We start from the raw sequence: 24,705 nt of genomic DNA on the forward strand, positions 1-24,705 counted from the left end.
TCTCTTCTCCTACCGAAAGATCACAGAATCTGCTCCAAACAGGTATTTGAAGATGTCAAGGAAAACCTACCTTAACTCCTCCTGATTGTTGTGAGGTGGCGTTGGAAGTGAAGCAGGAACATCCACAGTTTTAGGGCCCTGAGCCATTGCTCTTGCTAATAAATCATCCTGTGGTCTGAAAGGCAACTGGAACTGCTTTGGTCCCAGAGCTTTGGTGACTGAAAATGGAAACACAGGCACAATGAGACACTGCACAGCTCTTCCACTGACAAACGTTCTGTGCAGCAGGTACTGGTGGCTCCCTGATACAACCAGGGCACTGCAGCAGATGGCAACACCACTCTCATCCACTTGGAGTTCAAAAATTTTTGACCGTTCATGAATTATCTCCATATTTACCAAAAACTGCACATTTTGAGCAAAAAGGGCTCAAAAGGCTTTTCAGTGTGCCTTCTGCCAGGATGAGAGGATTTTTGTTTTACTTACAAAAAAAATTAAAATCAACAACTTTTTAACAACAAAAAGGGGCGGAAGAAAGGATTTTAATCACTGAACAGCCCTTACGAAAAGGCAGTATAAAGTTTTATTCACGAGAAAGTAATATTACTTGACCAAATTCCAAGCATCAGGAATACACACCAACTACATATAAAGCCTGCTGAGGATACGTTACAGGGAGACTGTCGCTGAGCTCCCTCAACTAACTGGTTAGTCATTTGTACTGGACATAAAAAAAAAATTTCTTAAGGTTTTCTTTTTCATCTCTGAAGAGTGCTTCTAGCTCTCAACATCTTTTCGAAAAGGAAAGGGAAACGGCTATTATTTGACATTATACTGGTGTAAAATACTACCGGATAATAATGATTACAACCTTAAAGAGGCCAGGCACACTGTTTTTATAAGAAAAGACTATAGCAACTGAAAAACATCCCAGTTGCCTGTTTTGTAATTTGCTACAAACTTGACTCATTTATTATGGAAACAAGAGGTATTAGTCTTACCATCGTGACCTCCTAACATACCAGCCTTGCCAGCAAGCTCCTCAGTGGTTGCGAAGCCATTCACCAACTTCTGGCACGCCACTGGAGGTGGGGTGGGAGGGAGAGAGGCTGGGGGTGTCGGAGGATTGCTCAGATTATTCTGCTGCATGAGAGTAACGAACCGTAAATCAGCCATGGAACACAAGGTGAAAACTTGCCTTGTTCTTAATAACGTAACCCACTCACGCATTTTGACACCCAGAGGTAGTGCTGATAAGCGACGATGGTTAATTCTCAAATATGTGACCAAATACATAAAAGTATCTACTATAAAAGACACAATGCTTTGCTTTTCTTGTGTCAATGATATTACCAGAGAAATAGTTTACATGAGGCGTATACATCACTGAAAGAAGATACGGCTGAATTATTTACAGAAAAGCACAAAAAACATTTTTAGGAATGGTGTGGGAGCCCCAACCAGTTCCTACAGTTTAAGCAAAGGTCTGAACTGAAGACTGAAAGCTATTCCACTGTGACTCTCCATCAGCAAAAGCAAGCCCACCTACCCGACGTTCAGTAGAAGGGAAGCTACCTCACGCTTAGCACAGGCTGGGCTTTCACGGAAGCAGTTACCATGGAGAAGCAGATACTCAGTGAGTTCACACTCCAGGCTACCTCTCGCTAGCTTACTTAACTGCCCGTATTTAAAATGAAAACTAAATGAGAACTTCAGTATCTGTTCTTGTCGCAGTCACGCCTACAAAGCTCATACTTATTACTCACTTCCGACCAGAGTAGCTATCTCTGCTAGGTCACATTCTCAGCTTACATGCCACATAAGGCTGGAGTAAACGCCACTGTTTTTTTAATAAGTTACTGAAGTTTCTATACCAGGGTAGCCGAGCAGCAAATTTGGTTCTGTCTGTTCGCTATCTTGCTGCTCTCCTAGTATTGCCGCTCTGATCTCAGAGACTGAGTTTTAAATTCTGTGTGTTACTAGCTCGTCAACAAACAGTCCATTTTGTTCAGAGTTCTCTGGTTCTTAGATAGGGCTTAGTGGGCAAATGAGGAAGGCCTGTTTCCTATTTAATTCACATTAAGAAATGCTTTAATGCTTTCAATGACTTTGCAAAATACTGAGAATTCAGCCTTTTCTGCTCCATAAAACTGTAATTACAATTTTCGCTAGTTAGCATCCATTCGTAAAAGGAATACTTGTAGTTTTTAATTAGTTAACAATACAGTTTCTAGAACTGATTTCCACTTTCAGAGAGTAAAACAATGGTGACTGTTTCACCACTGCACCATCTTATCTAGTCTAGCAACACACGATTATTTTCTTCTGGTTGCATAAAAGGCAGGAACTCTAACCACCCAGCAGGAATAATGTCATGAACTTCTCCCACAGAGAACACAATGAATATCCAGATTAAAACCATACCTTGTAAATGAGCTGGGAGTAGTAATCTGAAGCCCCATCAAGAGTAGCACTACCAAAACTTCCCACAAGTCGGTTTCCACCATTTAGCTGGCCACTGCCATAGGGAAGAAAGTGTGCAAAGCTCACCCCAATTATTGGTTCCATCAAAGGCAGAAGAGAAAGCTGCTATATTAAAAGAAAAAAAGGTAGACATTAATTTAACTGCAACACAGTATTGCAGATCTCTAAACACCAGTAAAGTGGTTTCAAATTTAAAAAAATAATTGGCATGTACCCACTATCAGAAAACTGCGTCAAACACAGGCCCCTCTGCCTGTTAAGGAGCGTGGTCGCCTGTCCATCGGAGCCACAGAGGCTGCCAGAGCCCACAGGAACTCCATGGCTTTGAGACTACCAAATGCCTGCCACGTCGGTAGATCTTCCAAATTGAAATAAAGCCAGTAAATAAACCCAATTGAAATACACCATACATCCATATAAAATATGGAAGTTTTCATTTTCTCCACCCTGTACTCAAAATTCAACTTAATAATCAACTTCCATCATGAGGAGCCCACTCTTTCAAGTGTCCTCTTGATGCCTCACCCAGCGCCTGTATACCCACCTGCTTTAACTGGATGAACGTATCAGCATTAGGGTAAATAGCTTGCTTCTCTTCTTCCTCTTTTTTTCTTTTCTTGGAGCGAGGAGCTGCCTTCTCCCCTGTCCTCTGAGCTCGCTTATTTCTCTGTTTCTTGGTTTCAGGTCCTACATCTGTTCTTTGAAGCTGGCTGTTACTACACCCAAACGCACCTTGCATCTGGTTTCCTGCAGTTTGCTGGTATAAAAAAAATGAAAGCGAAGCAGAATTTTTGACATTTTGATATAAGTTCATTCAAATTTACTGCACAATAGTCTAAAGAACATGCACAGTATAATAAATCCCATCGATAACAAACTGTATTTTATGGTTTGTTTACTCTGCTGTCTCACTAGCAACTCTAACTGCTGCACTGTCCCTACACACCGAATTATGACTTATCGTTAAACACCACTGACGTCTGAAAACATCATTAAAAACTCACACCCCAGAAACATTTTCTTTTGAATATCCCATAAAATAAAGTTACATATGCATGCAACCTTAAGAGATTTTCACAAGGGCGTAATGAAAGGCAGACTTGGTTGCAGAAAAAAGGCGTGTAAGTTAATATAATACGAATGTATTTTGAGATTAGAAACAAAAACAGTGTTGTGAAACACCTCTGGATTGTACCATTTGCTTAAATACTTTCAGCACGCGTTTGCAAAGCTGTTCTTCCCAGAAAAGCATAGTTGTGTAAAAGCAATCAGAATGGGACTTGGTAATGCGACGGACAGGGGCAAGCCAAAAAAAAGGTCAAATTTCTTTTTATCAATTATTATTTTAAAGAGCTCTACACAACCTCTATCGCAAGTACTCTCACCACTATTCCTGTCATAACAAAACTGAGCAGAAATTAAATATTACAATAAAAAAAAAAAATAAAGTGTATGCAACCTCCAGAGAAAGCAAGTTTCTTTTGGTCTGTTTTTAAGAACCTTATAAATTATTAAATCATATAACGCCATTAATATAAATAATTAATGTCCCCTTCCATTAAAGTAAAATTAATTAGGACAAATATTCTGTAACACAGAAATCCAGCCATTTTAGGAGATTTAGTTAATTTCACGCTTTTGATAAAAATCCCAGAGCATAGTTTCTACTAAAATTAATGACAATATATGACTTTGACAGGCAAGAAAGGAGCCTGGACTCGCTTGCACGGAACACTGCCAATGGTGCAGCTGAAGGGTGCGAAGCCCAGCCCTACACCCCCGCGAAGGTGCCCAGGGCACCCCATACGTGACTGAGGTGGAGTCCCAGAAGAAAGCAATGTACAGCCATACCGTACGCTGTTCAGAAACACAGGAGGAGGTAATGAAGAGTCATACTGTAAAATCTTGCCTTTATCTTGGTCAATATTAGGAAGTGGCATTTTTTATGATGATTATCAATAAAAAAAATTAGGTTTTGCATTTTAACAAGATCTCTGAATACATTGATCTATGAAGTCATTCCAAAACTTGTTCTTTTTATAACACAGATGATTTACTCACGGAGAAAAGGGAGGTAACAATTCCTTAAAGCTCTTAACTCCACTATGTGCAGGTAGGTTATAGAATCATAGAACGTGTTGGGTTGGAAGGGACCTTTAAAGGTCATCTAATCCAACCCCCCTGCAGTGAGCAGGGACATCTTTAACTAGATCAGGTTGCTCAGAGCCTCATCAAGCCTGGCCTTGAATGTCTCCAGGGATGGGGCCTCCACCACCTCTCTGGGCAACCTGTTCCCAGTGTCTCACCACCCTCGTAAAGAACTTCTTCCTAATGTCTAATCTAAACCTACCCTGCTCTAGTTTAAAGCCGTCGCCCCTCGTCCTATCGCTACGTGCCCTTGCAAACAGCCCCTCCCCAGCTTTTCACAAATGCCTGTGGTAAAGGCACAAACTCGCCTTTGGATGTCGATGCCCACTGTATAACAAAACCTGCAACAGGCTCACCATTCCTTCAGCTGGATTCTGCTTCTCTGTTAACTTTTTATCCCCAGAAGCCTCCTCTTCTGTTCGGCCACTGTTCTCTGATTTCTGATTTAGAAGAGATGAGGACTTCTTATTTTTAAGCAGGTGTTTCAGCAGTTCATTCCCTGACTCTCCCTTTGCTGCTGGAATGCTTGCTGGTTGTGCTGGACTCTGAGCTGAAGAGGCAGACTGGGATGTGACCTTATCTTCTTCCACCTTAATACTGCTTGGATTTTCTGGTTTAGGCTCAGCTTGACCCGAGCATTGATCAGTTTCTGCCTTTTCTAGTTTAACTTCTTGAATGCTGGCAGGTGGATCTGCTTTAGCCTTTTCAATCTCGGTACTTACACCGGGCGGTTTCTGAGGCAGACTGCTGTTGGGGAGCTTACATTCCAGCTCCGGAGAGGTCTGGCTCTCTCCCACATTTGATGTCGATGGGCCCGTTAACTCCACTGACTCTTGTTCATCTTGATGACGTGAAAGTTCATTGGGGGTGTTAACTGCGGGGGTGGAGGTAGAATCAGAAATGGTTGGAGTTGATGGTGCAGTTATATCTGAATGGGGAGTTGACGGGGCTTTTATTGACTCGGCATCCTCATCCTTTTTCTTTTTTCGTGTCCTTTTCTTTTTTCCTTTCTCTTCTGGGATTATGTCAGAATACAGCTGTATGAGAGACTGGCTTGATCCAGGGAAGTTTGCTGCCTGGGGCACGCTAGTGTCCGAACCACATGAGGCACCACTACTGAGCACTGTAGATGAAGGTACGGGAGGAGCAAATGGAGGCCTGACTTGGTTCTGCGTAAAGGGGGCACCAGGGAGATTCCCATGAGTTTGTTTTACATTATGGAAATTAGGGGCTCCACCTGGAACAGCAGATGCATCAGGTCCAAAAGCTGTAGGTCCCACTGGCCTTCGCTCACTGCTTTGCATAAAATTTGTGGCAGGCGGCGAGGTCACAGGGCCTTGTTGCAGAATTTGCCCCATTTGTTGCTGTTGATGCTGTGGAGACTGCTGAAGAGGTCGGGGAGTTTGTATGAAATCACAAGGTAGATCAGAATTAAAGAAAGGTATCTGAGATAAGGATGTTTTGTTATTTAATTCTGACCCTATCATACCGTGCTGTTCTAATTCCATTCTCTGCTGTAAAGCCCTCTGTCGATCTACCTCCTGCATAAGCTGAATGCGTTGCCGTTCCTGTTGCTCTCGTAAACGCTCCTTTCTTTCCCGCTCTTGAAAGCTTTCACTAAAAGGGTTATTGTCCTCAAACTCCACCCTTGGTGGTGGCCCTGACTGTGCAGTTGCATTTGGACCAGGCACAGGAGCTGGTGTACCAGGAGTAATTGGCAACGGTGTCATTGGAGGCTGCATCCTTGCTGGATTCATGGAGATATGACTTGCAGGGGTATTTGCAGACTGCCATCCAGATAAATTTGGCATTCTGGTTGGGTTGGACTGCCCAGGGATTACCACTGTATGTTGCTGATGCTGGAGCTGCTGTGCCACCATGGGGAAGTTTTGCTGATTTATTGCTGGTGATGTTCCTCCTGGAACCATCGGTGGCTGAGCCTGGACACCTGGCATTATAGCATGGGGTGCCATTCCACACTGCTGCTGCTGCTGCTGCTGCTGCTTGATTCGATATTCCTCAATTAGTTCTGCATGCTCTTTCTGCTGCTTTCGAATCTAGAAATTAAAAAAGTCATTATTCATCTCTGACACGTACTGACTACGTAAGTAGCAGAAAACATGCAGCTCACCATTACAATTTCAGTAGACAATGAACCCCAGGCAAAACCAGCATGCCTGCATAGTCTTATTTTCTCTCCCTTTTCAAGGATAAATAGCCATTATTTCTTCAGAAACACTATCCATCGCAAAATTTTAGAAAAAATAACACTGCTTCAAAGGTCTAATTACATACCAAGACTCCGCTGCGCTAGAGAATATACAAACCTAAACCAAGAGTGATCTTTGTCCTATGGATCTTATCGTCCATGCACAGGTTAACAATAGTTGGGAACAGACAGGACAAAGGAAACAATGAGGCAGATGATCTTCACACATCAGCAAAATTTTTTAAAAGATGTAATTTTCAATTAGTTTGCAGGAAGACAGCGAGGTAGATTCCCATTTATTCACAGGCAGATCCTCAAACATCACACAGCAGATGAAAATGCCAACTGCTGCGTGAAAATATTAAATTTTAGGATGAAAATAAACTTGACTTGGACACTAAAAGCTAAGTTTCTAAGAAGAAGCCAATGGGACGATATGACAGTGTCAGAGAAGAAAGAGCTTTTCAGAAACACAACAGATACCAAACTACACTGCTCTCTAAAGAAAATAAAAGCCCTTGTAACCTGCTGGTTAGTAATACATACATTATCTCTCTCTCACTTCTGCTCTTTAGATTATGATTTCCACAACTTCCATTTGCTGTTTGTGCTGATAGAAGAAGTCCATAACATAATTAAAAACGTTTGACAGCACTCTCCTTTATCTGGGACGAGAGACAAGCCAGAAAGCTCAGGATAACAGAGATATTACAGGACACGCTCCAGAATGCCGGACAGATGCCCCCAAAAGGCTATTTGCACAGTAATCTCAGGTCCAAGATGATTCATGAGCTCTGGCTTGGCACTGACAGCACCAGATAAAGAGTGCCACTGCATAAAGCCACCAACTGGATCAATCGGCATTGCAGAGTCCAGCACTCCAGGACTTCTCCATGGGTACACAGCACTGAACCTGTGTTGGCTCCGGCTGCCTGGACAACGAGGCTTCCAAACCACTAACGCCCCCCAGGGCCTGCAGCGGCGGATCAGCCACGTGACTGCACTCGGAGTGAGTCAAGATCTGAAAGGACCAGCATCGACTACACCCTGCTGGGTGCGCGACCCCGTGCAGATGGACCTGGGGATTTTAGCCGCGTAGGGGAGAACGCGGCAGAGCTCGTTACCACAGGCACTGTGCCTCACAAAAGCAGTTGCACTGCCCTGGCCGTGGAGACAATACGGTGGTGGCTCCGTGCCTGAGCTAATAACCCTGTCACACATTAGCTTGTGTCGCACAAAGTCAGCTCCAGTTTCTCTGCGCCTGTGGCCAGGACCAGCCATTCACAGGGATTTGAGAGTTCTTTCCTCTATATACAGATATAGAGACTTTGTCCCTTTCAGAAACTAGCAGAAGCTTGATGACAGAAAAATTACTTGATCTGATTTGAAAGAGTGGTGAACTGCTTCAATAGAAGGTCCTTAAAAACATACTTTAATAAAATCTTATTGAAGCTCCTACTAGGCATGTAACAAAGTGCTGTTTAGGATGTGGATGACTGGTCTAAGTCAGTGGTTGAAGGGGAGTGGAGGGCATTTTCCAGCAGTATGTGAAACTAAAGTTTAAAAATGAAAAATAAAAGAACCTTAAGTATGGGGCACTAAATGAATCTGCCGGCAACATCATGATTAGCAGCTCTTACTTCAATGTAACTCCTCCTTTAGATTAGACTGATGTATGTATGATAAAGATTGTCTGAAGTTAATTTTTTTTTACATTTATTCTACTTGTGATTCATTGTGAAAAGGAAACAAAGGAAGCAACGATGTAGATGTAATTTATCTGCTCCATCCCTCTTCCACGTAGTGAAAAGACAAGCTGACTAGGATTCCATCCAGTGCATACTTTGTCTTGAAGCGACCCAGGAGCAAGAACTCGAGGGTCAGAGATCACTTAGGACTTCATTCCAAGACCTGCTGCCAATTTTTTCCCTCATATTAATAAAGGGTAATTCTAAAGCATTTTTATGTTCAGCAGCTCTAGTTGTTCCTGACAATTACGCCAGGTAATTTATAAACAATGTATTGAGGAACACAGCATTCAATACCGTTGGCCAAACCCTAGATTTATCCAAGTTATCACAGCTTTAATTTTAATCTCACTTACTATAATCACAGTTACAAGATGTAGCAAGTGAAATTCCAACTGAATACAAAGAATGAAAAACAAAACACGGTGAAAGTGGTTTCACATTGGAAGAGGGGCCCAGAGAGGCTGGGAAATCTCTACACTTGGAGACTTACAAAACTCGACTGACAAGGCGCTGAGCAACCTGATTTAACTGTGAAGCCAGTTCTGCTTTGATCAGTAGCCTAGATCATCTCCAGATATCCCTCTTACCTGTATATTCCATGATACAATAACAGACAACACTGATGATCAGCGTCTAGGAATCAGACAGATCATAAAACTAGACTAACACTAAAAACATAATGAAAAGAGATTTTCAAACAGTAACATTTAACTGGCATATAACCAAGATCTTCTGATTTCTTAAGGGCACCTGAAAAAGACTGAGTTATGAGGTTCATTCAAGCCTGAAACTAACCCTGCATGCTAAGGCTCTCCTCTCAATCTTTCATTTATGCTTTTCACGGTGCCAGGAACTCCTTAGCAAGTCATCTTACCAAGCAATTTCCCCTCTTCCCAAAGTACTAAAACAGCCTTTTGTCATAATGTCTGCCGTAGCACATTCTCCTACAACTCCAGTGTCACCAGCAATCCAGAGTAACGCTGTTCCACCCAAAATACGATAGGGAGTGGCTCCTAAATAACCTCCACCGTATTTAAGCATTTCAACTCGCCTTTTAGAAGATTTAAAGGAAAGAGTCATACCAGTATGACAGCTTAGCATTAAGGAGATCAATTTGGATTCAGGATGATTACCTGTTCTAGCTGTTTTTGGACCATGCTTTGCTGCTCAGTAACATGTTTAAGCTGTTCTGCATCTTCTTCTGGGAACTCACGGCCAGCTTTCTTGGCTGTACGCTGTTTTGCTGAGAGTGCCTTTTTTGATTTTCTGTGTGCTCCAATTTGCTCCTCAAGGTACTTCTGTTGCATTTGAAGAAGTTGTTGCGTTTCTTGCAGCCATTCCTCATATTGTTTTCTTTGTGAATCATCTGGAGAGAAGGGAGATTAATTATGATATGACCTCATCCTGGGGTGAGCTCCCAGCCTGCTTTTTAGAGATCAAGTTTAACAATCAGATTCCCCCCTTATTTGAAGAAACCACTGGTCAAGTTCAACCAAATCTGACAGATTATTTGGTATCTCAAGAAGTATTAAGCTCTTGGAGTGGAATGAAAGAGACAAAAATCCAAATTACTGCATTTATTGAGAGAAAGCAGTTTTAATACAGTCCCTTAATTTCAAGAGACACCAGCCTGCTGTCTAGCCAGTGAGCCAACGTAGCTTTGAAGGCAGCTACAGAACCTGGCGGTACCCTGCTTGCTCGGGCACAGAAGAGGGGACATGGAAGACCTCTGGAAGCGCTCAGGTAGAGGGAAAGAGATGAGGGAGTGAGGACACAAATTTACAGGAAACTTGGCCTCACTAATTCTGGTGTTTGCAGAATAGTTTTATACATATAAAAATCTATTTTTATTACGACTTCTGAGAAAAAAAATTAAAATTATAAACAACCATCAAATATTTATGAAACAAAAGAAAGATACTGCCTTATAAAAATAACTTATATTATATATAACTTTATATATAAATATTTTATATATAACTTTATAACTTATATAAAAATAACTTATATATAACTTATATCCTCTGCACAGGGCTCTCAGCACCAGTGCCTTTTCCTCCCCACAAACACACACGCTCTCATTTAAACTGTAACTGAGACATTAGTCTCTTCACAAACGAGGAATGCTCATCTGCTATGAGCAGCCCATTGCTTTCAAGATGTGTTTCTCGAGGCAAAACAATCATGTCTGATAACACTCGATCCGCACTAAGTCCAGGAGGCAAGAGAGAAGGTTTGGTGAAAGTATCGTTTGTCTCCTGATTGCATTGTGGCAAAGAGCTGGGTAACCAGGAACACGGCACGGATCTTTCTCGTCAAGAATGTTTGTTTAATAAAGATACCTACACGACAGTACGATTTCAATAGAACCATGTCCTCCTGTCCCTACCACCTTCTACTTTAACAGTCACAGTGGCAGCGACAGCCATCGACTCTAACGGCTCAGCTCGATCAATTCACAGAGCCTGCTACAGGCTCGAGGGGTGCCCATTCTTTCAACGACAAATTCTGCGAAAGTAATCACGTAACCTGAAGGGACAGCCGAGTGGAAGTGACGGAGTGTAACTGCAGATGCGAGCAACGTGAAAGTGCAAATGAAAGTACTAAAATATTAACCAGTTCCAGGTAAGCATAACTACTAGTGAAACGAGAAACACATTTTCTCCAGTGCTGAGAACCACCACCACCCCAACCCCAGCCAGGCCACCGCTGAGTGCCATGTCAAATCTCACCAGAAATTAATACAGATAATATCGCAAAAGCTCCTTATTGCATACTCAGTGCTGCTGCTCCACTTTCTGGAAAAGGTGAAAGTCTTTACTTCTGCTTCTTATTCATAAATATCAAGTAAAGTTTTTGCAGTGATAGAAACACTTTTTTACATGTGGCCTTCCTCTCCCAACCTATGTTCAGTTTTCATTTCTGCTAATAAATCTTTCTCATCATAGAGACTAGGATTTACAATTGATCTAGGGCAACCAGAAACAAGGAACGCAAAATATTAGTGCTATATATTTCTGCTTTCAACAACTGTGGTTCCCAACCAGTCTTGCTTAACTGATGCCTGGAAAGCTTTTACTGGTATTTGCTAAAACGACAACGATGCTGCACAAAACTTTCTGCTTCCGAAATAAAAAAAAGCAAACATCAATATAGACTGTTTTTCTCACTGAGCTCAGATTATTACAACACAACCAAAGACCAGTTTTTTGACATAGTCTGTCAGTTAATAGATTACTACTCTCACAAATCCAAGTAACGCTAGTTTTTCTGACTGTTCTGTTTCCCTCTTTCCTTATGGTGTTTCCTTGAGGACAGCTTCTACGAAAAGTGTTAATAGCATTTACTATGCACTTCTTCATTAGTTGGTATTGTAACGATGAAATTACTCCATTTTAAAAGGATGAACTAGGGACAGGATCTCTTTATGGATATTTTATTTTAAAGAAAACAGAACTATAGAATGAAGCACCAACATACAATAAATTATTAAATCTGTACTTACTGACAAAACCAGGACCAAAATTAGGAGGATTAGGTCTAGAAATCTGAGGTGTCAAACTTCCGTCCTAGAAATGTCAGTAAAACATACAGACAAGGATATTAAATCACGATTCAATTAAAAAAACCCAATTAGTTATCATTACTAAACACTTTTGTTAAACCCCATATCAAGTTGTATTACCTGTGTAATCGCCTGCTGCATATGATTTTGGCCTTCACTGGCCTGAGCCCCTGGCACTGGCTGACCCATAAAGGGAAACCTGTTGATATATAAACAGAAAGTGAAATTATAACTTTTAAAATTGGTGAGCATTTCAGGGGAGAGACAACCTTTGTATTACACAAAAGCATCTGCGTATTTTATAGACATTTGCCTGAACTTCTGTACCAAACTTTTTCAATGTCTGGAGAATTAATTCTCATTTGATGCTCTAAGCCTTTGTTGAAACTACTGCATTTTACACCTTTTTCAAAGAGATGAAGTAAACTTGCTATAACAGTGAAAACGCACACAAATACCTGTATTTGTATTTTAATATATTATGATACAAAAAAAAAAGATTTAATGGATTTCAATATCATGGTCACCAGCACAGTCAACTAGAGTTGGTTAAATGTAAACCTCTGGTAAGCCACATATTATCGTGTAACACTGAAGCATGTGTTAGGAAGGAGCAAACACGCTGTTCTAAGGTCACACAAAAAGAAAAGGTCACAGCTCCTTTCATTCTCCATAATGGATTTAAAGAAAGGATGAAACTTTCATTACTAGGGCTAAATCTTAATTATACTTAGCATTAAATGATATGCCGCAACATGAATTTTAACCGCTACATGGCCATCAACAGCGTTCAAACACAATGCGTGGAAGATGTGTCATTACATTATTAGAAAGTGAGAAAAAAAGAAACGCCAAGGACTATGAACTACATGACATAAAGATTTTTCCACTTTTAAATTTTTTCATTTCCTATGTGCAGTCTCCCCTAGCTCTACTATTTCCTTTTAGATTTTTTAGCCTTAAGGAATGGTATCAAGTGTTGCCTACCTGTTCATAACCATTGGTGGCATCCCCATGTTACTCTGCGCCATGACTTTATTGATCCCCTTAAGAGCTACCATTTTTGCTTTCATTATGGGATCAGTAATTGCATCGAAGTCTGTAAAAGAAAATCAGTAGCAGTGAATTGCATAGCTGAACATCACAAGTTATTAACTGGAACTGACTGTTTAGATCTAGTTCATGCATAAATCATCAGTAAAACAACATAATTGCATTACTATTTCACATTACTTGTCCTCTCCACTTTGAAATTCATGGTTAATACGTAGTTTCATGTATCCTCTAAGGAAAGTTACTCCAGCGGCAACTGTCCTTGTTTTCAGCCACAACATACAAAGACAAGCAGGTCCGTCCGAGAAGGGCTCTAGACTAAATCTGGCCTATGACCCAACAGATTAATAAATTCTATTTATAGGTTTAAGAATCAGGAAGAAGAGTTGTTTCTGTAAGATCAGTTGGCAAAACTGACACACCACCACTAGCGTACTAAGAAAACGGCTTAGTCGCTCAGTAATTACTAGTAGCGCTACAGGCAGCAAGGCACACGCCCCAGACAGCATCTGAAAAGACCATAAGCATGGTGAACTCTGCCTTTTTGCTGTCTCTCCCGTTCGGTGCCTCACCCAGCACGGGATTAATGGCAGTACGGAACGGTTGAGGTTGAAAGGGACATCTGGGGGTCATCTTAGCCACCTGGGGTGGCTACAGCACGTTCTAGCCACCCTACAAATAGGGAACTCTGACTTAGGGGGTAGGTCAAATTTGTCTTATGAACTAAAAGTCCTGATGGCCAGTGAAATTACAACTCACACATTTCTCAAAATTTCGTATTTCATTAATAACAATTACAAGGACAGTGATGGTCTTGATCTGAATGTTCAAACTGCTATTGTTATCTTAAACAGGAACTGACAATTTATCTTGAATACTTTCAGTATGTGCCGAATTAATTGTGATGTTTCTGGGCCTTGCCTAGATTGTGAGTATAGCAACACAGCTTTCGATGATCCCTTTCCTTGAGACACACTAAATACTACAAGAAAAACGTGATAAAACAACCATAAACAGAAAATTCATAGATCAAGTATCAAAAGGTCAGCTATTCCACTTGACAATTTGATTTTTTTTAGAAAGGGTACGTTTACTCCGTATCATGTGTGAGAAGCTGAAGTATAGAGAACACGTGACAGAGCTAATGTCAGAAAAATTAGCAATAACGCAGAGTTACCTGGATCCTGGTAACATCAACAGGAGCCTTGCGCAGAGTTCAGAATTCCACCTACACGCTCTATTTCCATACTCTCATTGTACCTACTAGGCAGGTTGTTTTCTATTATGCCACTTTCAAGCTCCATGTATCTACCTGCTTCTTTCAGTGCTATGGATTATTTAACTGTTTATTGTTGTATTTTAAAAAAACGAACCACTACACAGACAAATAGATCACCCACATACCAATATTGGGGAAAAACGGCTCCGAACGCTGGCGAATCATGGCTTGCATCTGCCGCTGCTGCTGCTGCTCCTGTCTTTCCTGATCCAAAAGGTCCTGCAGAAGAAGTGGCTGTTCCTCTAGCAGAAGTGGTCTCTCTCGATTTTGTTGCTGAGCTAATGGTTGAGGGAGCATCATCGGCTGGGGACCAGATATGCCACTAGGACCAGGACGGTTTGTTACAGCCACAGTTTGACTCGATGTCTGTCCTGTCCCAAAGTTATGGTTAGATGACTGACCCTGAATAAATCCCGGATTTGGTGACCCTTGAGAAAAATTATGGTTCATTCGTGGAACCATGGTCAAATTTGAATTTAATGTGTTTTCCAAGATCTGTCCACCAGGTGTCATTAGTGTTTGTGGAATACCTGATGCGTGGTTCACTTGTGTTGTTGGCAAAGATTGAGATGGAGATCCTAGAGTCCTTGCTTCTGCGTTATCTGAGCTTTCATTAGCTAGCAGACTTGAGAGGACTGGTGTGGATCCAGAAATACTGCAGGAACTTACTGCTCCTTGAACAGGCAGTGGAGCAGAACCCTGAGCATCTGGACTAGGCACAGTTGTTTCTTGACTAGCAACAGCAGTAGTTTTGTCAGGGAATTCTGGGTTAGCAGGCTGTGCAGAAGCCTTTTCTCCATCCTTTAACTCCAGTTCAGCAGCCTGCTGAGTACTTGTGGATTCAGCATTTCCATCACTTTTTTCATTTTCATTCTTCTTTTCCTCCTGAGTGTTTGGGGAAAGTACTTCTGTTTTAATTTCATTTTCTGTAGCAGATTTCTTCTGTGGAGACTGAGTCTCAGGAGGGGAAACAGTTCTATCACCTTGTTCTTTCTGTTTTGGTTCTTCTGTCTTGCCCTGGATATCTAGTTTGTCATCAATGGGGACACTAAGATCCAGTTCTTCATTAAACATTCCTTTCTTATCCCCCACATCAAGGTCTGGGTCTGTGTATGCGATTATATCAAATTCCCCGGATGTTAGAAGATCATCAAGGTGAGGATCATTCGTTTCCAAATTATCTAAAGTGTCCAGTTCATCTCCTTTCCCATCCTCTGTGTCTAGATTCAAATTTTCCAGATCTTCATCATCTAAATCCTTGACTTCAACCCCATCAAGGTCTTTCACATCCAGATCTTTTACAGCAGGATCATCAGGATCAAGCTTTTCTTCTAGACCATCACTTGGCTGGTTGGGAATCTGTAAATTTGCAGATTCATCACTTGGTGCAGATGTAGACAAAGATGGTCCTGGGAATGCATCAGCAACTGGTGGATGACTTAAAGAACGTATTACAAGTGCAGGTGGGTTGTCAGGATTGATTTGATCCTGCTGGGATTGTGACATATGCTCCAAACTTGTAGACATCTGCAACTGGTTAGGTATACCTTGAGAATTATGTCTCAGTGGTTCTGCCTGTCTTGGGCCCGGAAACTCCTGCCTGGGTATAAACCCTGCATGTCGCTGATGTTGTGCTGCTGCATCCATAACATTTGCAGCAGAAGGATTAAAAGGCAGCCTTGGCCTCCCATCAGGAGCTCTGTGGCGCAACTCGATAAACGCCTGACCCAATATATTGTGCTGCTGAACTGGAAGTCCCTGTGGAGGAAAATGTTGAGAGATCCCAGATGTATTATTTATTTGTGGATTGTTCACTGGCCGAGGCATATCAATAGACAGAGATCTTCTCAGCTGTGGTGGAACTCCAGGGCGTTGCATTGGTGGCTGAGGGCCGAGGAAACGTTCTTGACCTGATGGTGGACCATGGCCACCTCCCGGAAACCCGTATCTAAAATAAAGTATGAAAGACTAAATAATCACTTTTCTCAGGACTGCCTAGACTGGCATATTTCACTAAATAACTATTCAGCAAAATGCTTTACATGATGCATTCATTAAGACATTTAAATAAATATTTTGACTAATTATGCTTACATTTAAATGAGCTTTATGACTACAATAAAATAATTGCTTTAATTATGTTTAATAAACAACGTGTTTTCAATTCCAATAATAAAAATGGATAGAAAACTCTGACAGTAAGAACTATCTTATTAAACAAACTACATGTTAATGCCACCCAGTGTAAAAAATAGTAATGCGTGGATTTAGAAATTACTGAAATAAATCAAAAGATATTGAAAATAATTTTTCCTGAGATAACAATGTATGTCAATACTGGTATTCATTTTACATCATAGCATTCACTGTAAAAATGGCACAGACAGAAGCTGATGTTTGATTACATATTCATTATAAATAAAACCAGAATATTACATTTATTCGTTATTAAAACATCAAAGCTAAAGCCAGACCTTTCACTTTTTTTTTTTTAAAATGCCCCAAAACCATGGGTGACGAGATCATAACTTTCACAAGTATTGCAGTTTCTCCATTTGTATTTCTGATTAATTCCCAATAAAAGACAATGTAAAATAGTGTTAGTGTAAAATACACATTCTAATGTTACAGACACGTACAGGAGAACTCACTGTACGTACTGACTTGAGGAAGATTACCAGCTACTGCAGACAACACAGATGATTTTTCATCAAAAAAACCAAACCCCTTTATCTAACAATTTTTGTAAATGTAGAACTACTCCTGTAATATCCTGGTTTTAAGAGATCAAAGAGCTTACCGGAGACCATGAGGTCTCATCCCCATGGCATTCATATCGCCTGGAAACTGGGGTCTATTGAACTGCCCATCAGCAGGAAATGGTCCACGTTGGTCTTTTGGGTATACGGTGAACCTTGGTCCACCTGGAGGGACAACAGAGGACCTAATATTCCCAGGATACGGAGGAGGAGGGCGGTTAAAAATTGGATTTAAGTTGTCTTGCTGCCAGTGCTGAAGAGGAGTTGCATGGGCAGGAGCTGCTGCCTCCTGCAAGGCTTTTTCCTGACGAACCGCATTCTTCTTCTGCTGCTGTTGTTGTAGAATAATTTCACGTAATTTCTGGCGCTGTTTAAAAAAAAAAAATAAAATTACATCATTGTGCTTGACACTGCAATTGACATATTTTCACAGAATCACAGAATCTTCAGAGTTGGAAGGGACCTCTAGAGATCATCTAGTCCAACTCCCCTGCTAGAGCAGGACTGCCCAGAGCACATTACTCAGGGCTGCATCCAGGCGAGTCTTGAAAGTCTCCAGAGAAGGGGACTCCACAACCTCCCTGGGCAGCCTGTTCAGTGCTTTGTCACCCTAACATTTTGAAGTGTTACACTCCGCTAGGTTAAGCCTTTTGGAGGAAAGAAATTCTTCAATCATTACAGAAAAATATTACAAACTACCATAATCACCTCAGAAATTAGAAAAGGGATCAAATGGTGCAAGACACTGGTAATGCAACTTAATCTCCAGACCTCTTGTTGAAGCGTATAGTGTGAACCCATTTTCCCAATTAACATATAAGCTACTTTCTTTTCCTTTTTCTATTCCGCTAATGCAGGTCCTTTTACCACACATCAAGTGCATTCTGATGGAGAAAAGTGACTAGAGGTCTGCTGAAGAAAATTCAGCAAGAGGTTTACAGCAAAGCTGCAGAATTCACTCTCAGTATGATAAATACTACCAATTTTTCCACTAAATCCACTTTCCATCACTCCTTCGAAACAAAAGCCTGAGCAGCTTTCCACAAGTTGAATGTCATCCTACATCTCAGCAAGAGCCGTTTGCCCAACATTCACTGACAAAAACCTGGAGTGAATGTGCCTCAAGAAGAGCAGTGACCAATGGCAGGATTCACCTCAACATGTCCGCCGACGGAAAAGTTAGATGTCTAGTCTGAGATCTTTGCCTATACTCCCTTTTTCAATCAGTGAACAAGTCACTGACAATCCGTTCTTTATCTCGTCTATTATAGGATAGGATTAATTGTCCTTTAGGTGTTTTTTTCCTCACAGTGTAGATAAAAGAGCTATTACAGACCCATCATCTATATCTTCAGTGGCTTCAAAGATGGCCTTTGCTTCCTGTTTGGATCTTGACCAAACTCCTTAAAAATTAGCGGTGTTTCTATATCCTTTATATTGGAGGACCAAATTAACATCCTAAGTGACTTAAGATAATTCTACGTTATATAGCTGTGTTTAATGGTAAGTAACTTCAAATATTAACAAGAAGTGGGGGAAATTCTTCTACTTATGAAATTTTAATACCACCAGTATTAAACATTATTCTCACCTGTCTTAACTTCTCAGTATCTGCTTGAGACATATTCATGGTATTCTGTGTATCTGTTACTCCAGTAGTGGGTGCTGGGCCAGTAACTTGTGAAACTTTGGGAAATTGTTGTCCTTGAGAAGTCATTGGAGAACTTCCGGATGCATTGAAGTTACCCTCAGGTCCAGGCCGTGGCTGCTCAGCAGCATCATGAGCCAGTTGACCAGTTCCAAAAGATTCTGGCTGAGGTCTTGGAGTCATGGGTGGTTGATCATATGGGTCACGTGCTGGAGCAGCTGGACCGTGGCTAAATGAATCTGTTATTGCAGGTCCTGCGGGTCTGGGAGTTTGAGAACATGGATCTGATGGCCTGACAAAAGTGCCCTGCAACCTGTTCTGTGGTGTCTGCAGGAAAGGGTCTCTATTTGGTATTACTCCTGGTCTTGTCATTGCAGGTCTGTTAAAACTCTCTGGAATCCCTGGCCTTGGAGTTGCCGGTTGCTGAGAATAAGGATCATTCAGAACTGGTCTTGGCGTTCCAGGAGGTTGGGCATATGGATCAGAATGTCTCTGATTTGCTGGGGACTGAGCAAATAAATCCGCTGGCTGAGCAGGTCTTGGTGTTGGTGGTTGCTGCATATATGGATCAACTGTGGTGGGCCGAGGAGTTCCTGGAGGTTGGGCATAAGGATCAGCAACTGGCCGAGGAGTACCTGGAGGCTGGGAGTAAGGGTCCTGAGAAGCTGGCCTTGAAATGGGTCCAGACTGAGGGAAAGAATCACTCTGCTGTCGCGCTATCCGGGGCGGATGGGCAAAAGGCTCCTTTATTGCAGGATGGGGTGTAAGGGGAGGCTGGCTGTATGGATCATTAGGCTGATTATGGGAAAAGTTATCCACCGGCCTTGGTGTCAAAACGGGCCTTTCATATGGATCAACAGCAACACGCCTTGGTGTAGTTGGCATTGATGCATAAGGATCTTGCGGGGACTGAGGTGGGCGCATAGGAGTTTTAAAAGGTCCAGGGCTACCATCAACAGGAGTAGGAGTAGGAGTCAATGGTGGCCGTGTGTACGCGTCAGCAGAAGTTACTCTCTGTCTCTGAAACGTATCAGTTCTAGGAGCTGGCTTAGTAAATGGATCACCACTTCCAGCTGTTAAAGGAACCTTCCCTGACTGTTCCATAACGATGGGTGATCTTGGGACCCCCAGCGGTTTGGAGAACTGCTCTGATGCCATGACAGGCCTGGGTGTGTCTGGTGGCTTTGCATAGGGATCACTGCTACCTGGAGATGAAGAACATGAATCCCTGACGGGTGAAGGCCTGCTTCCTGATGGTTCAGTTCCCTGAATGGGCCTAGACATGGATGACTGTGGTGCACAGGTATCTAATGGTGCAATGGTATTTCTTCTAATAAAGTTTTGGTTAATGGGTGCTGGTCTAGGTGTTCCCACCATTTTAGCATATGGATCCATCGGAGAAGGAGGTCTTGTGTTTGTGGAACCTGGAGAAAACATCTGTTGTGATGATGTCTGAGGGGTCTGAGACTGAGACAGCGAATCGTGAACTGGGATTCGGGTTGGAGTAGGGGGTGGGGCTTGTGGTTTTAGGAACACATCATCTGAAGATGCTGACGTAGGCGTAGCAGGTAGCTGCTGCTTTGTAAATAGATCCTTATGGAATGTCTGCTGTGCAGGAGACATATTTCCATTGCCAGTCTGTGGCGTTAAGGGGCTCTGGATCCCACTGCTAGGCGTGTCTGAGCCAGACTGGTTCAGAAGCTGTTGTGAACCAAACTGCTGCTGCTGCTGTTGCTGCTGCTGTTGCTGCTGCTCATTTTTCACTTGTTCGAGCTTCTGCGTGGCTTCTATTTTGGCTTGCTGCTTACTTTTTTGCCGCATTTGCTGTTTTAGAATTATGAGAAAAAAGGTTACACTTGTAAGTCCAGGGTATACAAGATCTTTCTCATGACTGAATCTATAATTTAAACTTTAGGACACATCGAAGATCAATTATAAATAATTGTGAATTGCAAATTTTAAATGCAATGGGAGCAGAGGGTCTAGCTATTTGTAAAGTCCAATTACCTTGACATGCACCTTGATTGCCTGGGAAGAAGCATTTCCCAGGCTGCCTAAAGAGCAGCACTACTTTCCAACCTGACACTCTGAAGACAAAAGGTTACTGACAGATGCAGCACTGATGTAAGGCAAACGGGCTCCGAGAGACAACCAGCCCAATTTGAAGCAGTAGCCTGCAGGACAAGGTTACTGCACTATCGGGTATATAAAAACAAACTACTGCACTAGCCAGCCATAGAGAGAAAGAATAACCCACTTCCACAATAGGCAGGATTAAACAGTCAAAGTTTTAAAACAAAGTTTTCCAACATTTACAAGCAGCTGCTCTTCTGACAGCATCTATTTTCTTCCTGTGCAGAATGGCTGACTTTATACTGCTCTACAAAGAAAGATTAAAATTGATTTTATTACAACAGCTTCCAACAATGCAATAAAAAGCTGGGAGAAAAATAACAAAAACCTCTAAATGCAACACACCTGTCTGAATTTCCATTCCTGCTCATGTTCTGATTCCCTCTGTTTTAATGGATCTTTAAAGAGGTCGGAGTCGATGCGTGAGCTAGGATCAATGCTATCCTGTTGCTGCTGCCTTTTCATGGAGTCATTTGACATCTGTACTTTATTGATGCGCAAAGCAGCTCTATTATCTCTGGCTTTTTGCTGGGAAAAGATGAAAAAAAATGTAGTTAGCCTTATTTTCTTTTAAGTCTGTACACTGCATCTGTTATTCCCACAAAATCTATCAACAAATTATCTGTACAGCCTGTTTTAAAAACACGCATGCTTGTGAAAACTAAATTATGCACTTTAGAAGGAATTCCAAACCGAAAATATTTAATCTCTATACAAATTCTGCGTTTAACATATATGGAAAGAACTAACGAGTTATTAGCAGTAGAGGTTTACTATACATTAGGAGTGTCTGTTCAGGTACTCTGCTGTGCCAAGAAAGCATGAATGCCACCAGTTTACCTTTCAAATCACATATTGGTGTGGTCTGCAGTCTGAAGGCATAAGCACAGCAGATGATGTTTGGATCAATAAAGGCCACTAATGCAGAGAACTTAAATGACAAGAAAAATACAGTCTACTCCATTAAATAGCCTCTATAGATCTCAGTCTGTGTTAAGTTAGCAGTACAAACATAGGATGTGGCCTTATGGATCAGGAAAAACTGGATGGAAGAACAGCAATTCTTCTTCAATGAGGCATTTTACAGCCGTACTGACACTTTAAAGCATCTAATGGAAGTTTCAAAGAGTTTGTTTTATCACCAATCTAGGATGTGATTCCTTTTCTGAATCAAACCCTCACATCTTCTTTTCACAATTTTATTTGCAGTTGTCAAGTAGGGGTTGCCTAGCAGAGAAGGCTTTAATCCTTCCCCTCCAACAATGCCACAGTGACATGGATGAAAGCACTAGTGGCACAGCAGTAGAAAAATTAGTGCCATTTTCCCCTATAAGCGATGGGATTGTGCGTACTAAAGAAAGGAAAAAGCCTACAGTGAAAATTTACTAACGCTCTTCTGAATGTCATTTCTAAGGTAGCCTTTACTCATCCTCACAGAGTGTAAGCCCCTCAGGAGAGGTACCACAGCAGCTTCTGGAGTGCACGATGGCAGGAACACTAGCAACAGCCGAGCAGCCAAAGGGCATGGGCTGTAACTTCTGTGAGGAAATAACTGCTTCTGGTTTTGTAAATATTTATGTGTGTGCACTTGCATGCCCCCTCCTCCCAAACATGAAGGAAATAATTTTTGCAGCTGCTTTTTGGACATCCATCAGGAGAATAGGACTGCATTTCTTAAGAACAATGAAACAGAAAAAAAGTCAGTAATAGAAATAATAGTGAAGTGATAAATGCCTGGATAAAAATCCACTCATGTAAGTGGACAGTATCTTATAAATACTACACAGAAGGAACCACCAGGATTAAATATAGCATGGACAAGAAAACATAGAGGACCAAAGGTGCTGAAGTTAGAGACCTGAATGAAAAGCATAACAACAACGATGCCTCAGTGACACAGAGAAGACAATAGAGAATTATTCTTTCAAGTGGAAAAGGGTTCAGAAAGATCAAGAACTCCACTTCCCACACGGTATTTGGGGTAGTGATTTATCCTCTGAAAGCTGTCAGAGAGATAAGGGGATTTTTTAATTTGGACAGTAGGAGAGGAAGTTGGTACTGTTAAACTCTGAGTCATCAACATTCTTGGGAATCAAATTTGCTTACTAATGGGACTATATTAAAAAAGTGCAGGTGGGGGGAGGCTAGGAGAAAACATAACCCTGAAACTGAAAACATAACCCTGCAAAATCCACAGAACTCTACAAAGTGAGAACGATCATCCAATTGCTGTTGTGAAGAAACAAAGACGAGAAGCAGGAGAGAATGGAGATGTGACAGGAGATTAAAGAAAAGTACATTTGCTAACATGGGCTGGGAAGGTCAAAAAGAACGAATAATACAGGTTCTGAGATTTGGATGTGGACAGGCATCAACAAGAGGTTTCAACAAAGCATAAGGGTCACCCTTTGAATGGTGAAGTTCTACAGAAGTTTGGTAGAATGAGTCAATGACCACGGAACTCCAGATAGCTAGTACAAATATGTGCGTTCACTTGACTCAGACATGAGAAGGTGAATGCTTTTGGAGAGAAAAACCGAGTCCTTCACGCTCCCCACAACATGGAAGATAGCAAGAGAGTTTCCACCACAAAGCAACAGAAGAGAGTAAGTAGTGAAGGGGAACAGTAAGGCAAGAGCACAGGAGCAGAAGAAAATGAGAAAAAGTAGGGATGTTAGCAGTGACGCCTCTGGAATGGTTAGTTCAACAGGTGAAAGGCTTCAGCAACTCTAATAGGGCAAAAAAGAAAAGACTAGCGAGAGGGGAAGATGAAAGAGGAAAGTCACATAATGGTTTGTTATTATCCTTCTGAAGAAACTAGTGAGATTCTGTGCAGAAAGACGGAGCAAAAAAGACTTAAGGGGTGAATCAATGTGGCAAAGAGGCAGCAGGAACCACAAATGTTCTTTGTCTCAGCTGATGTCTTTAGGCTGCACAATACTAACATAGTTTATTCCAAGACTCAAAAGCAAAGAATACAGGTAGAAGTATTTAGAGTCAGAAATTAAATTACAAAGGCATTCTTGGAGTAAGTGAACTTTCACTAACAGTAGAACTTAATTTATTTAAAAAAAAATTAATGAAAATCTTATAAATGAAATATAAATTTGTTGCAAGTATGCGAACGCAGGTGGCACTTGTTCTTACCACATACGGAGCCCTCTCCTGTGAGCTTGCTTTTCTCCACAGTTTAGCAATCTGCTTCACTCTTGTAGCCCAGTCTGCAATCAAAAGATATGTTAACACACAAGGCTTTGCGTATTTAAGTTTATTAAATTGATAAGTCTATTTCACATTCTTTTAAATCAAGATGCACAAATCGCTACAAAAATTGAACTTTATTCTGTAAATCACTCACCCGGGAATTCTTCCTTCAGGTTAGGGAAGTTGATATTTGTATAGAGAACGGGTGCTACTGTTGCCATTTCACCCAACGCTTCTTCTTTCTCCCACTTCAGAGTGCTCCTTTGAGCATTGGACATTGTATCGCCTTCAGCTTCCAAAGGTGGAGCAGATGGTGCCCATGAGCTGTTCGGATCACTCACCATTGGATTGAATGCTGGATTCTTATCCCTGTGACAAACCAGAAAAGGGTTTTGTTTTATAGACAGATTGCTCTCAATAAAAATTAAAATAAAAAAATTAGCAAAGTACTTATTCTGTTTGCTATTTCAGT

General features: G+C 41.5%; 1 protein-coding gene across 34 annotated transcripts in view; it reads right to left on the bottom strand.

The window, feature by feature from the left end:
* The window catches only part of KMT2C (lysine methyltransferase 2C), a 203,167-nt gene that overhangs the window by 13,895 nt on the left and 164,567 nt on the right, over positions 1-24,705 (bottom strand). For 24 of the 34 annotated variants that reach the window (XM_074574090.1, XM_074574086.1, XM_074574085.1 and 21 more), the window contains 15 exons: positions 24,388-24,602; positions 24,177-24,250; positions 21,375-21,557; positions 18,840-20,720; positions 17,290-17,615; positions 14,615-16,437; positions 13,145-13,256; positions 12,278-12,356; positions 12,098-12,161; positions 9,726-9,958; positions 4,941-6,689; positions 3,029-3,241; positions 2,425-2,589; positions 1,002-1,143; positions 71-218 (listed from right to left, as the gene is read on the bottom strand). In XM_074574090.1, the coding sequence (XP_074430191.1) occupies positions 71-218; positions 1,002-1,143; positions 2,425-2,589; positions 3,029-3,241; positions 4,941-6,689; positions 9,726-9,958; positions 12,098-12,161; positions 12,278-12,356; positions 13,145-13,256; positions 14,615-16,437; positions 17,290-17,615; positions 18,840-20,720; positions 21,375-21,557; positions 24,177-24,250; positions 24,388-24,602 (7,407 nt within the window). The remainder of the gene's footprint in view (positions 1-70; positions 219-1,001; positions 1,144-2,424; positions 2,590-3,028; positions 3,242-4,940; positions 6,690-9,725; positions 9,959-12,097; positions 12,162-12,277; positions 12,357-13,144; positions 13,257-14,614; positions 16,438-17,289; positions 17,616-18,839; positions 20,721-21,374; positions 21,558-24,176; positions 24,251-24,387; positions 24,603-24,705) is intronic. The other 10 variants (XM_074574073.1, XM_074574069.1, XM_074574067.1 and 7 more) reach the window with 5 other exon arrangements.

Source organism: Larus michahellis, chromosome 2, assembly GCF_964199755.1.
Source record: "Larus michahellis chromosome 2, bLarMic1.1, whole genome shotgun sequence".
NCBI classification, from domain to species: domain Eukaryota; kingdom Metazoa; phylum Chordata; class Aves; order Charadriiformes; family Laridae; genus Larus; species Larus michahellis.